Source organism: Caenorhabditis remanei, chromosome III (genome assembly GCF_010183535.1).
Source record: "Caenorhabditis remanei strain PX506 chromosome III, whole genome shotgun sequence".
NCBI lineage: Eukaryota > Metazoa > Nematoda > Chromadorea > Rhabditida > Rhabditidae > Caenorhabditis > Caenorhabditis remanei.
Window position 1 is genome coordinate 141539 of NC_071330.1, and position 13663 is coordinate 155201.

At 33.8% G+C, this 13663-nt stretch overlaps 1 protein-coding gene across 1 annotated transcript; it reads right to left on the reverse strand.

The window, feature by feature from the left end:
• Positions 1-1731: 1731 nt before the first annotated feature.
• On the reverse strand, positions 1732-3678 carry GCK72_008186 (uncharacterized protein; the record flags this gene model as incomplete). Its single annotated transcript, XM_003102122.1, has 7 exons — positions 1732-1905; positions 1983-2157; positions 2207-2376; positions 2786-2881; positions 2958-3378; positions 3459-3545; positions 3596-3678. The coding sequence occupies 7 exons, from the start codon at positions 3676-3678 to the stop codon at positions 1732-1734; spliced, it is 1206 nt and encodes a 401-aa protein (XP_003102170.1).
• Between the last annotated feature and the right edge of the window lie 9985 nt (positions 3679-13663).

Sequence of the window (13663 nt, forward strand, 5' to 3'; positions counted from 1 at the left end):
GAGAGACGGGGAAATGGGGCCAACAGGTCGGGATGAAGGAAAAGATGAGAAGCACGCAATCGTAGCCGTCGGAATAGCCGAATAGTTCGGGGGTTGAAAATAAACATTATTATGTATTAGAAACCAAGAACGAGGGAGAAGAGAGACGAGGAGATGGGGATTGCGCAACTCTCGATTTAACCTAGTTGAATCCTCTTCTTATTCTTCCGAAAAACGATTACGGCATCCATGGCGCTGTCCCTCGCTCAGTTCCTCCTCCTATTTGACGCAACGATCCGACGACAATCGGGAAGAGGAAAAAGAGAGATGAAACCCTTACGATAGCTAAGGATAGATGGATAGCAAAAGGTCGCTAGAGATGGTTACCATTGATAGCGGTTTTTGGAAATGGATAGAGGAAAAGGGCAGTTATTCACATATGGGAAATTGGGTTTTCATACATTTTTTGAGGAAATGCTATTCTCGGCCAAGGAATAACCGAAAACCTTTCTAGCTTAGTATGGTTTAGCCCATGGCGCTGCTAACAATCTTTGGTGACTCTTTTTCTAAGAAGATTACGGTCTCTCATCTTGAAACCTTGAAATTCGAAACTTCAGATTATCTGTTCCAGAGAGATCGTGTCAGTTTTCGATAACCACAGATAAAGGTGGTTTTTAGGCTTACAAGTCAGAATAGCCTACAGTCATGATGCGTTTGTTCTACGAATTCGACTTCTGTAACAAATCTGCACACTTTAGGATAAAAAACATTTGAAACACCAATAAAAACCCTTGCCGGTGACTTAAAGAACTATCTGTGTCTGTTTCAGACCTTTATTTTAAGGAACTTGTTTATTTGAGATACTTGGCTGTCTACGATTTTGTAATTGAAGTTCTTGTTGTTCAAACTTTCAGAATTGATCCGAAAAGTTTTGGGTAGTAAACTTATCTGTATTTAAAATAAAAACTCAAGCGAAAAAACATGAATCTGCAAAACATTATCTCAAAAAAGTTTTAAGTTTTTAAGAAATTTTCAAACTAGTCTGAAATTACCAACTTGCGTATTGTCCTCCTATTCTCAGGAAGTCATCAACTAACTAATTTAGGTAAATAATTAGTAACTTTTCCCTCCTCCTCCGCAAAAATTTTCCAGTTATTCCGATTTTAAATTCTATATAATTTTTTCCATATTCTATGAACTAGTATGATGTTGTTCTTTTGCAGAACCATGTGACTAAGGGTTTAAAAATTTCGGACTTTTTGAATCACGCTTAGGGCATAACTACGAGAATGATATTCAGATAACAGATAGATTTCCGAGAAATAACTGCAAAAAAACTATTGGGCAATTTGCTGGTGTTCTAGCTCTGAAAATTTAACCAACTCCAGGGAAATGGAAATTATGGATTTTAACACGGGAGATAATGCAACAAAGACCATTTGTATGTGGAAATTTTCTGGAAAGTTAAGGAACTATTGTCTTAAAAATACTTTGGATTTGCTTTAGAAAATCAAAAAATTAGGAAATTTTAATGAAATAATTGCGGACCGTTCTGAATATCGTGTTATCAAGGCACTTTAAAGTTTCAGCAAAAATGTGCCGAACCCACAACAGAAAATACAAACTTTCCAAATATCCTGACTATCAAAAAAAAAGAAAACTAACCAATCAATGAATTTATTGCCAAATTTTGAAAATTTGAAATAAAATACCAAGAAAAAAGACCAGACAAAAATAGAGACAAATGAGATTCTAAGAGACCTGTATTCTATAGGAATTGAGCAGAAGATGGGTATTTTTGAAAACAGTTCCTCGATTACTGGGACGACACAAAACAGATTTTACTGTGGCTCTGTACGTAGTACTCATCACACAGTAGACAATGAATGATGTAAGGCAGTTGATGAGAGACATCAAATCGAGAACCTGGAAACATTCTTTATGTATTAAATCCTATTATCTTCAAACTGAGAATGACAAAAATTGCAATCTCAAAATCTCACCTCTCCAACATTGACATAAATCATTGTATGGACATGTGTCGGATAAATAGCTGACAGTATCGCCAGCAGACCTTGTGGCATTTCAGTGCATAGAAAAACGACCAACATTATGATAAGCATTAGAGTCGTTCGGTCGATGGAGACATTACGACATTGCGAAACTTTTCGAATCCTTCTGAAAATATTTCAGTAGTTTCATAGAGCAATCATTGTAAATAACTCACGGTGACGGTTCATCTCTTGTTGTATTCGTTGGTGTTGATGAAGTTGCCAATAGTTGAAATTCCTCTTTTTCCCTTTTTTCTCCTCGTAGAATTTTTCTTTTCTCGCTCATTTGAATCAGTTTGTAAATTAGAGCAATTGTGAACCAGAGGATTAGAAGGCAAGGCAGAGCCTGAAAATATTAATATTAAACTTGTCATATTTTGGCCCGGCCCGGATCGGCTCGCCTCGGCCTGTCGGCCCACCTAGGATCGAAGAAAAAGTATCTATTTTTACCAAATTTTTTGAATATCTAAAAAATTTAATTTCTTGATACATAACTAGCTTTGATTAAATTCTGTGGTATAATCAAAAATTCGAAATTTTCGGAAAATTCAAAAAATTTCAAAAAGTTTCAAAGTTTAGTTCAAAATTTAGTTCAAAAAAGGTTGAATTTCAAACCCAGGGCCGAGAAAAATTCCGAATTCGGCCCGGGACAAGTTTGATTAATATTAACTTATGATATGATCTGAAGGTGATTTTCAGTGAAAAACAATATACTCAACACGTAATAACAACAACTAATATCTAAAAAATCTCACCTTGAACATAACTCCTGTAATCCAAAGATTCACGCGAAAGAGTGCACATCCGTTTATCTTCGTTTCATCGAGTTGGACGGTGTACAGACCTTCGAGCTATAATGAGCAAAAAATTGTTAAAAACATTTTTCAAATAAGTCACGTCTTGAAAACATTTGCAACAAAAATATACCTTAAGTCCTCCACCAACTGCATCCGTTTCATTGACTCCTAGCACTTCCATAACCGGTACAATTTTGTGTACCATTACTGTAGGAATCGAAATAATAGAGACAATTAATGCAGTAAAGATTAAAATCTGTTTTAATGCTCCATGATTAATCCACTTTGCATCTAATCGATCCAACGCTGTCCATCGGATATAGGCCATAATTACAGACAGATATAGTGAAGTTGTATGAAGAGCGATTGATGACGTCACATGAGTTATCAGAAATATCAGCCAAGGATATGAATAGCCAATTGTAGTGGATGGAGAGTCAAATATTCGGAAACGTAGAATATAGATAAAGTAGGAAGTCATTGTGATAATATCACATATTGACATGGCACACAGTAGAGCGTTTATTATGTATACTCGCATTGTTTTCCTTCTGAAAGTTATAAATTTTGAATTTTGAAACGTTCTAGCTCAAGCTAGTTCTATAAATGAACAATTTGTCGAAAAACTCACGTTAACACATAGAAATGAAGACTGTTGAGAAGGACACCGAAAAAACACACAAGTAGACATAGATAACGATGGAGTACTGTGTAGACTCTGAAAATTTTGAAACATTTTGTATTTGAAAACTTTCAATTGAAACTCACTGATTAAAAGCTATAAGCTGATCAAAGAAGAAAATGGTACTGTTGTTCTCCAAATCGAACAACGGTAAATCCTGTGTGCACATAGTTTGTTCAGAGCATTCCTGGAATTAGAAATATAAGGTGCTGAGTTTAGAAAACCGAAAAGGAGATGAACGCTGACAAAACAGAAAATGGTTGGTAAAAAACATAACATTTTAAAATACCGATTCACATTTTCGACAAAAAGATTTCAAAGATTTTCCACATTATGTGACTTCCTAAAAATCTAGATGCCTGAGTAAAAAAGTATACATAAGTGTGTTCCAGGTGCCCACTCAAAAAAGGAAGAGAGCAAAATAGGAGAAAAACGAGGCATTTCAAAGTTAAACGATGTTTCGCAATGACAACTTGACAGGAACGAATTATATAAGTAGGTGAGAAAATAGCTTCTGCAAAAACATTAGGAGGTGACATGTTTTTGAGAGAGAACAGGTCAAGACGACAGACAACATTCTTCAGTTAAGAAAAAAGAGTTTTATAATAAAGTGTTGTTACGCCTATGAGCCATTTTTTGTGCTTAGTTTTTGTTGTAACAAATTGAAAAACTAGTCTTTACAATATCCGAATAGTCAAAGTCAAGTCATTTGAAGCTCTTTTTCTTCCCAAAACCTCAAATATGAGATTGTAAACCTTTAAACAGAAACTAACCAATCTAAATTTCAAAAAAAAACTTTTCTAAAATATCAAAAATCTAAAAGCATTTCAAAATGTTATTTTATAACTTATGATACCCACTTAATGCCTAAAAATTCTTTCGATACTCCTGGAAAATACATTGTTGACGGAAGTTGCGAGCATATGTTTTAGAGTTAGATGAGGTGGAGGTGGGCGAATTCTTTAAAAAATATAACTTTTTTCAGATTTTAAGAAACCGTCACGATAATTACAATATGTTCTTTGATGTGTTGTAATTTACAAATAACAGAACGAACGAAAAATTACGATATCCACATTTAGAAAGTTCTAAATTATGAGAAGTTCTTTGATACTTCGTTATTTTAGTCAGTCAGCTGATGAATGGACGGATAGTAGACTATGAACAGGTGGTATCAGAAATGAATGAATGAATACGTAGATAAAGAAAACAGCTGAAACTGAAATTGAGGGAAACAGTAGCTATCTTACGCATAGAAAATTAGTTCAAAAACCAGGGCCAGAAAAGCAAAATTACAAATAGGTGTTACAAAAATATTGAACAAAAAAATGAACACTGACTCTTTCAGAAACATCACATTTTAAGAATTTAACTTTGATGTTCAAAGCGACTTCTCAAATAAGTTGTTTCGTTCTGGCATTCAAAAATTCAAAGATTGCTTCCGGTTCATTGTTTTTCAACTGCTGTATCCCGCCTCATTAAACAATTTCCAGTTTAAGAAAACGATAAGATAACACAACTTTTTTACAAACGAAAAATAAAATCTTAGTAAAAATCGTGTATAGGGGGGGGGGGTCTAAGGTCTAGTCGTTAATCCTTCATGTACTAATGGTCTACATTATGGGGGAGAAGGGACCGGAAAAAGGAGATTCATGTCTTCTGGAGGGCACACAAACAGACGAAAACATAAATGTTTATATTTCATAAGAGTAAAAGTTTTACGACAGACGTCAAGTAAGAAGGAAAAAACGAATAAGTAGTAAAAACGAAGATGAAATGGTGCCGCCTAGACGCACGAAATGGGAAAGTCGTAAATTATTTTTTATTTTTCAAAAATTGTTCATAAATTATGGGTTTCGGCAGCGAGCAAGTTCAAAGAATAAATCTTTGGGTACGAATTCGAGACTTGGAAAAAGTGCACCTTCATTCAACCCACCCAAAATTAAAAAAGAGTGATTTGAAAATTAGAATTCTATGGGAATTTCAGAACAATGGGAGAGCACAAAAACTGCAGACCTTTCTTTTTTTTTTTTCAAAAATCGCTTCCCAAAAGTTTAAAAACTTTTTTGCAGGTGAGTCCACAAGAGATAGACATGACAACTATTTGTTGGTATGTATGTTTGTAATTTGACCTATTAAAAAAAAAAAAATAGAGAGAACGGGATTGCTTATATCTTGAGACAAACTTTTTTCGGAGGAAAAAAACGCTAGGTATTCTTGAAATTAAAAAAAACGTTTACTAACAGATTATTGCAGTTCTAGAAACATAAAATACTACATACAAAAAATCAAACTTTTCAGCATTTTAAAAATCGGAGTGTAGATTAAATAATCGAAATTCTTTATTTTTATTTATATTGTGGTAGGGTTTCAAAAGAAAGGCAACTTTTTTCAAAAGTAAAAAAATTGTCAAATAAAAATTCTGCATTCTTTATTTTTCTGCAAAAGCGTTCTTCATGTCGCATACTTTTTTGACTTCTTCGGAACAAGTTCAAAGTTTATAAGCAGAGAGGGTAAGAAAGCAAAAGTGCTCCTCTTTGTAGCGACCCCATCTCATTTTAATAGCTTCTTCCTTTTTTTCAACTAGACGAGTCGAAAAAATGGGAGCAGAGAAAAGGAAGAAGGGAGGAGGATAATTGAACAAGAGATGAAAGTGAGAAGAACAATAGAGCAGAGAATGAAGATGACAATTAATGCGTTTTTTTGGTAAAAGTTTTTTGTGACGTAAGGTTTTTTGGTTTGCACGGAATTGGGTGGATCCAGGAATAAATCCCGAAAAAATAGTAATATAATGTCTAATTTAGATATAATTTGTTTGAAATATCCATTAACTTAAATCTAGAAGATTTTCGACAATTTTTTGAAAATATAATTGATTTCAAATGATAATAAAACAAAAGTTTACAGATTTGAAGTTTTGTATAATTGAAATATTAATAAATTTCGGAACATTAAATACTTGATCTTTCTTACCACTAGGCTCCGCTTCTTTTGTGCTTTGAGGTCCAAAGACGGAAGCACCTGTCTAGCTATGAAATAGCATTTGAAGATAATAGATAACTTAATGATTGCATTGGTAGAAAGAGAATCGAATGCTTTAAAAATAAAACGTTCTGATGTTTTCTGACGCTTCACTTAAATTAAACTATGAAGTTTCACAATGAACTATTTTTAATTTTTTACTCTGCAAAATGCTAAACGTCATTCTAGGACGTAAATTAATTGAGAAATGTAGAAGAGCAAAGAAATTGGGGGCGGTGAACTGGCTATTTAGACATTCACATCAAAGTTCCTCTAGTAAGAACGTAGGAATTTTATGATACGGTGTTTGGTTTGATTTTGATGGAGAGCTTTTTGATTTTTTCCAGCGAAATTGTGGGGGGATTTAACAAAGATAAGAGTAGTAAAATTTGTGATGAATATTTCAAGATGAGACCCGGATGCCAAAGAGAGTTGTAACTGAAAAGCTTCAAAACTAGGCAATTTGAATCTAGAAAAAAAAAAGAAAAAACAGAAATTCTAAAACCTGACGAGTGAAAACTTACTAAAATAGTTACTCTCTGAAGTGTTTTAAAACGAAATTGCCGCATTTTTGACTCGAGTTTATGATATGTTTTAAAACTTGTAATCATCGTCATCTTAACAATATTTATGTATGTTAAACAGAAAACCAAACGTATACACGAGTCTGAACAGCAAAATTTCAATTACTTAGAGTATGATTTGCAAGCTAATTTGTAGAACTTCAAAAGTTCATAACACTTGTGATTAGAACCAATCATAGGTATGACGATTGGTTTCTTTGAAAAGGTTCTTGAATCTTTTTTTGGTAATAATAATAACAAAGCAACAAAATCGAAAACTAGACTTTTTCGACAAGAAATTGCAGGTTTGTCAAAAATTTTCTCAGAATTTTATAATAAAAGACGGAATAAAAAATCAGGAAGTTAAAATACTCTCTAACTTTTTCTTAAATAAGGAAGTTTAATTCGATAGAGAACAAGTTCTTGGAAGAGTATTCTGAAAATTGTTCGAAATTTCTATTTTGAATAACACCAGACATACATACACATGCCTTCCAGAATTGCATTTACACACTGCACGAGTACAAAGAACGTAGGAGGAAGAGAGGGTGCAAAAAAGGGTCCGGATGGTTAGGTGGGGGAGTGACCGGAATAATGACAATAGAGAACGTAGATACGTTTGTCAATAGAGAGTTTTTTTGGAAACTTCTGTTTAAAAAATTGGAAGAAAAGTTGGGATCTCAAGATGTATGCACTTGTCCAAAAAAACTTCAACACTTGAAAAATTAGACTTTAACATTTTTTTCCGGAAAATGCTGTTTTTTTTCTAAAAATACATGCTTTGAGTAAGCATTTCGATATCGATTCGAAGCATGAAAGATTAATTTTTATAATGAAGTATTTTCAAAAACTTCAAATATGTTTGAAATTGTTCGTTCAAGGTTTCAAATAATATTACGCCTAGTCTTACAATGTGAATTTTTGAGTTAAGTAACTCCGCCCCTTTTCGATGGTAGTAATTGAATACACTGTTTTAAATTTAAAAACTGGATACTGGATACTGGATACTGAATACAGAATTATTTCAATCTTTTTTGAGCTACACAAGTTTTATTTTCAGAACAGGTACAAACATTCGTTTAGTTGGAATTTCCCAAATTCAAAAATTCTAGAAACTTGAAGGTTCAACCTTTGAACCCAAATTCTTACTCACTGACATCTCAAAACGCAACAAAAGAAAAAAGAATGTGACAAAGTGATTGACAACAATAACGTCGCGGGTGTCAGGTGTACTTGGATACAATTACTCTCCTGCTCCCTTTCTCCCGCAAGTTTTTTTCTAGAAAATATTCGGAACAGAAGAAAAGAAAAAAAAGATATGTGAGGGTGGGAAGAAGTGAATAGAGTACGGAGAGAAAAGAGCATAACACAGATAGAAGAAAAAAGAGAAACGGAACCTAATATGGATACTCTGATTGGCACCGCCGAAAAAAAAAGATGAAGAAAAGAGAAAAGATGATGAGTAGAAGAAAAAAAACGTTTTTATTATGACAGAAGTCATTAGTTTTTGGAGGAGAGAACAGAAACAGTGGAAAACTTTCAAAACGGACTATTCGGAAAACTTAAATGTAGAAGCCAACTTGAGTTTTTTTTTCACATAAACTATACCGCTTTTGAAATATCTTAGTTTCCGACTGAAAGAAGTCTTCAGTTTGAACACACAAACACTATTTATAGCATTAACCTAATGAACAAATCCGATAAAAATGGTTGTTTTCAACGTGGGGGCCCTACTGAGGTGGAGGGGTTTTTTTTTGAACTATCCCCTATTTATAGTATGAACTCAATAAAAAAATACACACATTTTCCCGAAGACAAACAAAAATGAACGCGGAAATGCTCGCAGCCGCCCCCTGGTCATATGCATGTTTTTTTACATAAAAATTTGCATAAACTCTATGGAGGTTGGAAAGATTGCATCTTTTTCGTGTTATTTTCAAATGCCCTTGTGTTTCAGAAAAGTTTAGATTTTAAAGAAAAGTTTGACCCTAAAAAATGCTTCCACTCTCGATTCTCTAGTTTCGAATCATTCATGTGGAAGAAAAAAGGGAAAACGCTTACTACTTTTTTATTTCGACTCATCTTTTTGTGGAATTTTCAACAAACTTTTTTGGTGAACTGGTACAGAAATTTCGATTAAAAAAACCAAATTCGACACGGAAACACTGTAACAAAAGCTGAGATTACTTTTCTAAACCGATGACGCCAATAACGCCCCTGGAAGGTATGAAATTTAAAATTTGAGAATGAAAATAGGAAAATAGAAAGTTAAAAGATACCTACAATCTACAAAAACTATACGATTTTTCATCGGAAGGCATAAAAAAAGAAACCCAAAAAAACATAATAATGACTACCCTCTCTCTCCAAAACCCAAAAATAAAGCGTCTGTGATGAAAACGGAAGGTAAACACAAATAGGAACGGACACAAATTGGATGATGGATTGAGAGAAAAGATGAAAGAGGGTACTTTACAAATTATGGTACAATAAAAAGGACAAAAGAGGAGAAAGACCAAACAACAAGTGTAATCAAGAGGGAGTAGTACATTAGGCTAATTGTTTTTTTATTCAGATGAGATGACTAAGAGAAAAAGATGTTGATTTTTGAATATTTTCAAAATTATCAAAGTTTATTTTGTAATGTCCGGATATACAGATTTCCATATGATCAGATATATTACGAATGTCAATACCTCAAGGTACAATCTAATAGTAAATTGAAACGAGGTTCAACATTCCTTGAACAATTGTTTCTAAACTTTTATCAACAAAAACCCTAAACCTTTGCAGTCATGGTTTATACTTCTGATAGCCTTGTTCCACAGATTCTAAGATCTAAAATTTTGATTTTGTGAATACTGACCTCTCATTTTCCAATTCTCCATGTTTTTGATAATCTCTATTTCAAAAAGGTAAATTAAAAAAATCCAACCACATGCCCGAATGTCATATTTTTACAAAACGCATTCCAAAAGTCTAGTCAAGCTTGTTCGAAAAAAAGTTCACTCTAGTTCTGATTTTTGGCTCTGGGATGCGAGTAATTTAATTCACTTTTACTGACAAACTCAACTTTTTGTTGAAGTGGGCAGTATGTTCTTCTGTGGGGACACAGGAATGGGGATGAGCAGCAAGAGATCAACAAAAATGTTTGAAATAAACAAACTATTGGTGTTGGGAAGTTTAGAGGAAAAATAACTCTGGCATGTCAGTACTGTAACCAAACCAACAATAGGAAAATTCAGGATATTTCAAGAAAAGAGAGACAGATCTGATTTTAAAACGTGAAATACGACAAATGAACCCAGAGAATCATCCGTTTCTATCAGAACTCAAACATCGAGATTCATAATTAACGGTTATACTTTACAAAATTAATATGTTGAAAATCAACAAAACAATATTGAAAGATTAAAAACCCGAAATCTGAGATCAAATAATGAAGACCCTATTTTAGTGGGTGAACTCATAACAAACATGAAATAAGCCTAACTAGTTAAAAGATTGAGAGGGAGGAGAAAACGTGCGCAAAATTATTTTATTTTTAGATGAAATATTTCGGCTTATTGATAGGGTTGCGGAAATAGGCATGCATTGGTATGGTGTCTAAAATCGAGGGTTGATGGAAATGTTATCTGGGTTACTGTAGTTTTAGGGATAGGAATATATATATATATATATATATATATATAATCCGGAATAGCTATGTGCCTTAGGTGAGGACTGGAAAATGTTGCGGAGTCCGAACATTGTCCAAACTAGGTCCTGTCGAAGGCAGTCACCCGATGTCGTTCTAAAAGCTTTTTTCAAACAAACTATAAAATGCGCCAGTCCCTCCTATCCCCGAAGTGTTACTTTTTGGGTGAAAAAGAGGGGCGGGTCATCATTCATGCATAGATGATGTATGTCTAATCTTGGTCTTTCCTTCTTGCTGCTCACCGCTTTCCCCGAGACGAACAATCCCCTAGAGGGAAAGAATCTGGAGAAAGGAGATCTGACACAGGGAATATTAAGACAGGAGAAGAGAAAAGTAGATATATGAAAATCAAGAAACAAAACGATTGGTGGTTATGAGGAGATCACGATAAAAAAGCATCACGGGAGGAGTATTGGTGTCTAAGATCTGCGGCGGGAAAACAAAAAGTTGAAAACTTTTTGAATCTAAATTTAAAAGTCGAAGACACTTTGAATCTACATTTGTCTGAGGGACATGACTGCTATAATAAATGATGTCTTTCTAAAAACTGTATTATAACGGCACTCCATCTATACTCAGAATCCAAGAATATGATTATTCCTGTGTATTTTCTTTGTTCTGATTAAAAGCAGCATACATAGTTACTTTTAGATCATAAAATAGAACGCACAAAAAGGTGTTTTCCGTTTAACTCCAAGGAGTTTCTTAAATCACAAAATTATTTTGAGAGGCAGTTGAAAAATATACCGGCATGCAGTTATAATACAGTATTTACGGTATTCTAAGTCGAAACAATCGAATCTAACTTACTTTCACCTTTAGACATTATTATGATGCAGTTTTTTTTCAAATGAAATATGTAGAGATAATGAATTTCCTCGTTTTTTCAATTCTACACGTGGTGTATTCTCTCGGTATATGCCTTCACTTCCTCTTATTTTTTAGACTCGTTGTTTTGTTTTTCCGCATAAAGTAAAAGTATATGAAATGAGGTTGAAAAGCTTTTAAAATTGGTGCGAGAACTCATGAATGACAGAAAACATAACAATTTTGACAGGATGTTCTGAAGAACTTTCTGCTATAGACTACCGGATACTAGTAAACAAAACTCCGAGTAATTCTTTATGAAATATTATTTTCATTTCTTTCTACCCACCATTCCATAATATCAAATTGCATTGACAAAAAAACATAAAAACATGTTCGATTCCCACAATCCACCTACTCCCATTTTTATTCCATTGTAATTATTAATCAAACGGAAACCATTGGTAAGGGATCGAGAGATCACCCTAGATTTTAGTCCCTTGAAAATTAAATATTATTCTAAAAATGCAAATAGCAAAGGTGTTTAGTGGGCAAAACTAACAAAATGATTGATTTTGAAGATTAGTCGGTTTCTCTAAAACCTGTTAAAAAGCAACAGAGCAAAGTTTTAAAAACGAAATAGGATATCTAGATCCGGGTAATTCCGGCTGATAAATTATTTAAAAGTGATCCCAGGAAGAATAGTATAATTTTTTGAGACAAGCAAAACGAGGAATGAAAAAAAAATGAAATGGACTTGGGAAGAGAACTTCCACAACCACTAATTTGCATATATAGCGAAACTTTCTAGATGTGCCCGGCTCATCAAGAGCTCATAAATCAAGAGAGCTCACGCAGATTAGGAAAGTGCTAAGATGGTGATGGGAATCGAACGTGTCTTTATAAAAGGATGGTTTTAGTCAGGTTTTAGTTGCGCTACTATCAAGAAAAAATAACTGAAATGTACATGGAGTCTACCCGGAAGATAAATGTTTCTGTAATCTTATTTCTACTCCTATCTCTTTAAAAAGAAAGAAGAAAAACAGCGTGAAATATTATTATCTCTGGGGAATAAAATTGGAAGAAAGTTGTCACCTGAATAGATGGAAGTTGTATTTGCGAGGAGAAACTTAAAAATATTGAATGAGTTCAGTGGACTACAACACAATAGGTCACACAAAAAAGTCAACTTTTCGACTATGGTTCTGAATAATCCTGAAAAATCATTTAAAAAATTTGCATTTTCGATGAAAAATTGAAAAAATGTTCATTTCCGGACCTCCTGCTCATTTCCGGACCTCCTGAATTTTCCTCCGGCCCGGCCCGAGCCTTTGGGACCTTCCGGAGTTTGACAAGTATGGAAATTCCTATAAAAGTTTTATCAGTTAAAAAATATGAAATAACTTGTTCAGCGCATGATTCAAAAACTATACAGCTCGACTCTCCTAGCTTTTTGAAAGTATTCTCAAGAATGCTAAAAATCTGGTACATGTCTGGTCTTCTGAAGATTGATGCTCTCTTCGTCTATACATCCCTGTTTCCTATTTTTACACACCGCACCTCAAAAAAGGGGAAACTCGGAAAAAAAGATAGATAAAACTCTAGGGAAATGACAAACACACTCACAGAGACCGGTGACTTTCTAACCATACATTTCGAATGATTGGAAAAAAAACAGAAATGTAGAAAAAACTTCGAACCAAGACAAAAAAGTGGAACATTCTCAAAGAATACAAAAACAAAAAGGAATAAAGAAAGAGAATCGAGAAGACGACAATCCAAACATAAATAATTCATTGAAACTTGCTTCAAACACGAAAAAAGAGAGAGGGAGATAGAGCTCAATTTGACAAGTAGCAGAGAGAATGGGGTGGGTCAGACAATGGTGAGGACTCTGACTAATTGGTTCCAACCTTTTTTAGAGGAAATTAAAATTTGGAGGGTTATATTCGGTAATTTTTTGTTTCTTAGTTGAAAAAACACAAATACCAAACGTGAAATCCTAGAACTATCGTAACCAAAATCTTTCTCGGTTTCAGTCATTTTTAAAACTTAACAAAAATAAT